We start from the raw sequence: 7500 nt of genomic DNA, 5'->3' as shown, positions 1-7500 counted from the left end.
TGCTGCAAACTGTTCTAAACTGCTGTAAACTGTTCTAAACTGCTGCAAAATGTTCTAAACTGCTGCAAACGGTTCTAAACCGCTGTAAACTGTTCTAAACTGCTGTAAACTGTTCTAAACTGCTGTAAACTGTTCTAAACCGCTGCAAACTGTTCTAAACCGCTGTAAACTGTTCTAAACTGCTGTAAACTGTTCTAAACTGCTGCAAACGGTTCTAAACGGTTCTAAACTGCTGTAAACTGTTCTAAACTTCTGTAAACTGTTCTAAACTGGAGAATAGATGTGTTAATGAATGTAAAACTTCCCCTGGGACCTTTAACACACACACACACACACACACACACACACACACACACACACACACACACACACACACACACACACACACACACACACACACACACACACACACACACACACACACACACACACACACACACACACACACACACACACACACACACACGTTGTGGCCTGTTAGTCTCTGAGTAGTTGTGGTTTGACAGGCTGGGTTAGCTGACACATGCTCTGTGGCTCAAAGTGCCAGACTCCCAGTAAACACACACGATCGCACACAGTCTGGCCAGAGCGTTTCTGAACACGGGGACGCAACATCTCGAAACTTCCGGGAACGCACAGACGAGGCCGGGGGGGGGAGTTCAACGTGTTAAACAGACCGCACAGACCGGGGGGGGGGTTCAACGTGTTAAACCTCAAACCTTGTGGAAGTGACACCTTTTCATTTTCGTAAAAAAAAAACGACTTTATATCGTATATCGAGTTTGAGCCTCCTGAGTGGCACAGCGGTCTAAGACACTGCATCTCAATGCAAGAGGAGTCACTGTAGTACCTGGTTTGGATCTGTGTGTGTGTCAGTGTGTGTGTCCGTGTATGTGTTCTTCCACCACTGTGACTTTGGACTTTAACATCAAAGGATCTTCAAAAAGGTTCTAAAGACTGTCTGGCGTGATATCAAATAATGCTGTGATCAAATGATGTTGTGTGTCCACACATGTCTTTGGGTGTGTGTCTCCTCCCTCTGTTATTCAGTCATTCATCCAGTCACTAACCATTCCCTCTCTCTCTGTCTCTCTCTCTCCCTCTCTCTCTCTCTCTCTCTCTCTCTCTCTCTCTCTCTCTCTCTCTCTCTCCCCCTCCCTCTCTCTATCTCTCTCCCTCTCTCTCTCTCCCTCTCTCTCTCTCCCTCCCCTCTCTCTCTCTCTCTCTCTCTCTCTCTCTCTCTCTCTCTCTCTCTCTCTCTCTCTCTCTCTCTCTCTCTCCCTCTCTCTCTCTCTCTCTCTCTCTCCCCCCATCTCTCTCTCCCTCTCTCTCTCTCTCTCTCTCTCTCTCTCTCTCTCTCTCTCTCTCTCTCTCTCTCTCTCTCTCTCTCCCCCCATCTCTCTCTCCCCTCTCTCTCTCTCTCTCTCTCCCCTCTCCCCCCCCTCTCTCTCTCTCTTTCAGACACAACTAAGGTGCTGGAGCAGGAGATACCCGCCTCGATGGAGGAGAGAGGGATGGAGGAAGTGAAACCTTCAGCAGTAGAAGACAAAGCAGCAGCAGAGGAAGCTGTGGAGGAGAGAGTAGCTCAGGAGAAGACAGAGGATAGCACAGCGCAGAATAAAGAGACGGAGGAGAGAGAGATGGAGGGAGAGGTAGAGGTCGTGACCCCTTGCCCTACAGAGAACCATGGTCTCCAGGGAACCATTAAAGGTCATGACCTCTTCGGCTACGTGGGCATCGAGGCTGTTCTGGACCAGATGAGACGCAAGACCATGAAGGCTGGCTTCGAGTTCAACATCATGGTCGTGGGTGAGTCGACACACACACACACACACACACACACACACACACACACACACACACACACACACACACACACACACACACACACACACACACACACACTGCCAATTGATATCCTCATACAGTTCAGGTCCAGTCAGCTAGCTGTGCAACCTGATCTCACAGTTTCTCAAAGTTTCACTTTCGAAATTCAACATAATATGGATGACCGTCGTTAATTTCATTCCACGTGGTTACAGGGTTCATTCCACGTGGTTACAGGGTTCATTCCACATAGTTACATGGTTCATTCCAGGTGGTTACAGGGTTCATTCCACGTGGTTACAGGGTTCATTCCACGTAGTTACAGGGTTCATTCCACGTGGTTACAGGGTTCATTCCACGTAGTTACAGGGTTCATTCCACGTGGTTACAGGGTTCATTCCACGTGGTTACAGGGTTCATTCCACGTGGTTACAGGGTTCATTCTACATAGTTACAGGGTTCATTCTACATAGTTACAGGGTTCATTCCACATAGTTACAGGGTTCATTCCACGTGGTTACAGGGTTCATTCCACGTGGTTACAGGGTTCATTCCACGTGGTTACAGGGTTCATTCCACGTGGTTTCAGGGTTCATTCCACATAGTTACAGGGTTCATTCCACGTAGTTACAGGGTTCATTCCACATAGTTACAGGGTTCATTCCACGTGGTTTCAGGGTTCATTCCACATAGTTACAGGGTTCATTCCACGTAGTTACAGGGTTCATTCCACATAGTTACAGGGTTCATTCCACATAGTTACAGGGTTCATTCCACATAGTTACAGGGTTCATTCCACGTAGTTACAGGGTTCATTCCACGTAGTTAGAGGGTTCATTCCGCGTGGTTACAGGGTTCATTCCACATAGTTACAGGGTTCATTCCACGTAGTTACAGGGTTCATTCCACATAGTTACAGGGTTCATTCCACGTAGTTAGAGGGTTCATTCCACGTGGTTAGAGGGTTCATTCCGCGTAGTTAGAGGGTTCATTCCGCGTGGTTACAGGGTTCATTCCACATAGTTACAGGGTTCATTCCACATAGTTACAGGTTAAAACAGAAACACCTCAAAGGGTTCAGATTAGGTATTCATTCAGAGTGGTGTAGTTTAGGTATTCATTCAGAGTGGTGTAGTTTAGGTATTCATTCAGAGTGGTGTAGTTTAGGTATTCATTCAGAGTGGTGTAGTTTAGGTATTCATTCAGAGTGGTGTAGTTTAGGTATTCATTCAGAGTGGTGTAGTTTAGGTATTCATTCAGAGTGGTGTAGTTTAGGTGTTCATTCAGAGTGGTGTAGTTTAGGTATTAATGCAGAGTGGTGTAGTTTAGGTATTCATTCAGAGTGGTGTAGTTTAGGTATTCATTCCTAGTGGTGTAGTTTAGGTGTTCATTCAGAGTGGTGTAGTTTAGGTATTAATGCAGAGTGGTGTAGTTTAGGTATTCATTCAGAGTGGTGTAGTTTAGGTATTCATTCCTAGTGGTGTAGTTTAGGTATTCATTCAGAGTGGTTCAGTTTAGGTATTCATTCAGAGTGGTGTAGTTTAGGTATTCATTCCTAGTGGTGTAGTTTAGGTATTCATTCAGAGTGGTGTAGTTTTGGTATTTATTCAGAGTGGTGTAGTTTAGGTATTCATTCAGAGTGGTGTAGTTTAGGTGTTCATTCAGAGTGGTGTAGTTTAGGTATTCATTCAGAGTGGTGTAGTTTAGGTATTCATTCAGAGTGGTGTAGTTTAGGTATTCATTCAGAGTGGTGTAGTTTAGGTATTCATTCAGAGTGGTGTAGTTTAGGTATTAATGCAGAGTGGTGTAGTTTAGGTATTAATGCAGAGTGGTGTAGCTTAGATATTCATTCAGAGTGGTGTAGTTTAGGTATTCATTCCTAGTGGTGAAGTTTAGGTATTCATTCAGAGTGGTGTAGTTTAGGTATTCATTCAGAGTGGTGTAGTTTAGTTATTCATTCCTAGTGGTGTAGTTTAGGTATTCATTCAGAGTGGTGTAGTTTAGGTGTTCATTCAGAGTGGTGTAGTTTAGGTATCCATTCCTAGTGGTGTAGTTTAGGTATTCATTCAGAGTGGTGTAGTTTAGGTATTCATTCAGAGTGGTGTAATTTAGGTATTCATTCAGAGTGGTGTAGTTTAGGTATTCATTCAGAGTGGTGTAGTTTAGGTATTCATTCAGAGTGGTGTAGTTTAGGTATTCATTCAGAGTGGTGTAGTTTAGGTATTCATTCAGAGTGGTGTAGTTTAGGTATTCATTCAGAGTGGTGTAGTTTAGGTGTTCATTCAGAGTGGTGTAGTTTAGGTGTTCATTCAGAGTGGTGTAGTTTAGGTATTCATTCAGAGTGGTGTAATTTAGGTATTCATTCAGAGTGGTGTAGTTTAGGTATTCATTCAGAGTGGTGTAGTTTAGGTGTTCATTCAGAGTGGTGTAGTTTAGGTATTCATTCAGAGTGGTGTAGTTTAGGTATTCATTCAGAGTGGTGTAGTTTAGGTATTCATTCAGAGTGGTGTAGTTTAGGTATTCATTCAGAGTGGTGTAGTTTAGGTATTCATTCAGAGTGGTGTAGTTTAGGTATTCATTCAGAGTGGTGTAGTTTAGGTGTTCATTCAGAGTGGTGTAGTTTAGGTATTAATGCAGAGTGGTGTAGTTTAGGTATTCATTCAGAGTGGTGTAGTTTAGGTATTCATTCCTAGTGGTGTAGTTTAGGTATTCATTCAGAGTGGTTCAGTTTAGGTATTCATTCAGAGTGGTGTAGTTTAGGTGTTCATTCAGAGTGGTGTAGTTTAGGTATTAATGCAGAGTGGTGTAGTTTAGGTATTCATTCCTAGTGGTGTAGTTTAGGTATTCATTCAGAGTGGTGTAGTTTAGGTATTCATTCAGAGTGGTGTAGTTTAGGTATTCATTCAGAGTGGTGTAGTTTAGGTATTCATTCAGAGTGGTTCAGTTTAGGTATTCATTCAGAGTGGTTGAGTTTAGGTATTCATTCAGAGTGGTGTAGTTTAGGTATTCATTCAGAGTGGTGTAGTTTTGGTATTCATTCAGTGTGGTGTAGTTTAGGTATTCATTCAGAGTGGTGTAGTTTCAGTATTCATTCAGAGTGGTTCAGTTTAGGGTGATGGTTTGGGGAAGGCTTAAAATAAATTAATGAAAAACAATGCATTGTTTTAAGTATCTTCCAGTACTCTCCCTGGCTTGCTAGAGTATTGTGAACTACCACCGCACACTGGTCTGAGTACTTGGTCTGTTTGGTCTGAGGATGCTTCATCTCCGAGCATCATGAGTTCACGCCCAGTGAACGTTGAGGAAGACATGTGTCGACGTCCTCAGGACCTTTACAACCATCCCAAATCAAATGGTAGTTCTAGTGACCAGGCTGAGCTGTGAACAGAATATTGTATTTGTAAACACTAGCTGTTAGAGGAACTGGTGTTCAGTGCCAAATTAAAGCTACAATCAGCAGTAGAAACAACACCAACTGGTCTTTAGTGCCAGATTAAAGCTACAATCAGCAGTAGAAACAACACCAACTGGTGTTTAGTGCCAGATTAAAGCTACATTCAGCAGTAGAAAGAACACCAACTGGTGTTTAGTGCCAGATTAAAGCTACAATCAGCAGTAGAAACAACACCACCTGGTGTTTAGTGCCAGATTAATGCTACAATCAGCAGTAGAAACAACACCAACTGGTGTTTAGTGCCAGATTAAAGCTACAATCAGCAGTAGAAACAAGATCAACGGGTGTTTAGTGCCAGATTAAAGTTACAGTCAGCAGTAGAAACAAGATCAACGGGTGTTTAGTGCCAGATTAAAGTTACAATCAGCAGTAGAAACAAGTTTCAGTAAAAATCTGAAGGATGGGGCTGGAGAAATGCAACCACTCAAATTCATAGACAGAGCAATAGATGCAAGGACTGACCATCCATGATATCAAAATTATAGTTAAAACATTGTTTTTAGGCTAATGTCTACATTAACTTTTTTTATATACAAACATTGGAGTAAAACAAGTTTATATTTTGGGTTCTGATGGGGTGAGACAGTTCATAAGTTATTTTATTCAATGGGTACATATCTGAAATGTATGCTTCGGTTCAGCTAGCCATCAGCATGCTTCGGTTCAGCTCGCTGTCAGGTTGCTTCGGTTCAGCTCGCTGTCAGGTTGCTTCGGTTCAGCTAGCTGTCAGGATGCTTCGGTTCAGCTAGCTGTCAGGATGCTTCGGTTCAGCTAGCTGTCAGGTTGCTTCGGTTCAGCTAGCTGTCAGGTTGCTTTGGTTCAGCTAGCTGTCAGGTTGCTTCGGTTCAGCTAGCTGTCAGGTTGCTTCGGTTCAGCTAGCCATCAGCATGCTTCGGTTCAGCTAGCCGTCAGGTTGCTTCGGTTCAGCTAGCCGTCAGCATGCTTCGGTTCAGCTAGCTGTCAGGATGCTTCGGTTCAGCTAGCTGTCAGGTTGCTTCGGTTCAGCTAGCTGTCAGGTTGCTTCGGTTCAGCTAGCTGTCAGGTTGCTTCGGTTTAGCTAGCTGTCAGGTTGCTTCGGTTCAGCTAGCTGTCAGGTTGCTTCGGTTCAGCTAGCTGTCAGCTTGCTTCGGTTCAGCTAGCCATCAGCATGCTTCGGTTCAGCTAGCTGTCAGCTTGCTTCGGTTCAGCTAGCCATCAGCATGCTTCGGTTCAGCTAGCCGTCAGGTTGCTTCGGTTCAGCTAGCTGTCAGGTTGCTTCGGTTCAGCTAGCTGTCAGGTTGCTTCGGTTCAGCTCGCTGTCAGGTTGCTTCGGTTCAGCTAGCTGTCAGGTTGCTTCGGTTCAGGCTAGCTGTCAGGTTGCTTCGGTTCAGCTCGCTGTCAGGTGGCTTCGGTTCAGCTAGCCATCAGGATGCTTCGGTTCAGCTAGCTGTCAGGTTGCTTCGGTTCAGCTAGCTGTCAGGTTGCTTCGGTTCAGCTAGCTGTCAGGTTGCTTCGGTTCAGCTAGCCATCAGGATGCTTCGGTTCAGCTAGCTGTCAGGATGCTTCGGTTCAGCTAGCTGTCAGGTTGCTTCAGTTCAGCTAGCTGTCAGGTTGCTTCGGTTCAGCTAGCCATCAGCATGCTTTGGTTCAGCTAGCTGTCAGGTTGCTTCGGTTCAGCTAGCTGTCAGGTTGCTTCGGTTCAGCTAGCTGTCAGGTTGCTTTGGTTCAGCTAGCTGTCAGGTTGCTTCGGTTCAGCTAGCTGTCAGGATGCTTCGGTTCAGCTAGCTGTCAGGTTGCTTCGGCTCAGCTAGCTGTCAGGTTGCTTCGGTTCAGGCTAGCTGTCAGGTTGCTTCGGTTCAGCTCGCTGTCAGGTTGCTTCGGCTCAGCTCGCTGTCAGGTTGCTTCGGCTCAGCTCGCTGTCAGCATGCTTCGGTTCAGCTAGCTGTCAGGTTGCTTCGGTTCAGGCTAGCTGTCAGGTTGCTTCGGTTCAGCTAGCTGTCAGGATGCTTCGGTTCAGCTAGCTGTCAGGTTGCTTCGGTTCAGCTAGCTGTCAGGATGCTTCGGTTCAGCTAGCTGTCAGGATGCTTCGGTTCAGGCTAGCTGTCAGGATGCTTCGGTTCAGCTAGCTGTCAGCATGCTTCGGTTCAGCTCGCTGTCAGGTTGCTTCGGTTCAGGCTAGCTGTCAGGTTGCTTCGGTTCAGCTAGCTGTCAGCATGCTTCGGTTCAGCTAGCTGTCAGGA

General features: G+C 45.2%; 1 protein-coding gene across 3 annotated transcripts in view; it reads left to right on the top strand.

The window, feature by feature from the left end:
• Positions 1-7500, top strand: part of septin12 (septin 12) — a 72270-nt gene that overhangs the window by 17880 nt on the left and 46890 nt on the right. For all 3 annotated transcript variants that reach the window (XM_064987248.1, XM_064987249.1, XM_064987250.1), the window contains exon 2: positions 1462-1809. In XM_064987248.1, the coding sequence (XP_064843320.1) occupies positions 1500-1809 (310 nt within the window). In that variant the 5' untranslated portion in view covers positions 1462-1499. The remainder of the gene's footprint in view (positions 1-1461; positions 1810-7500) is intronic.

Source organism: Oncorhynchus masou, chromosome 14 (genome assembly GCF_036934945.1).
Source record: "Oncorhynchus masou masou isolate Uvic2021 chromosome 14, UVic_Omas_1.1, whole genome shotgun sequence".
NCBI classification, from domain to species: Eukaryota; Metazoa; Chordata; class Actinopteri; order Salmoniformes; family Salmonidae; genus Oncorhynchus; species Oncorhynchus masou.
Note: the sequence above shows the minus strand (reverse complement) of the source record. Positions and strands in the feature narration are given on the sequence as shown.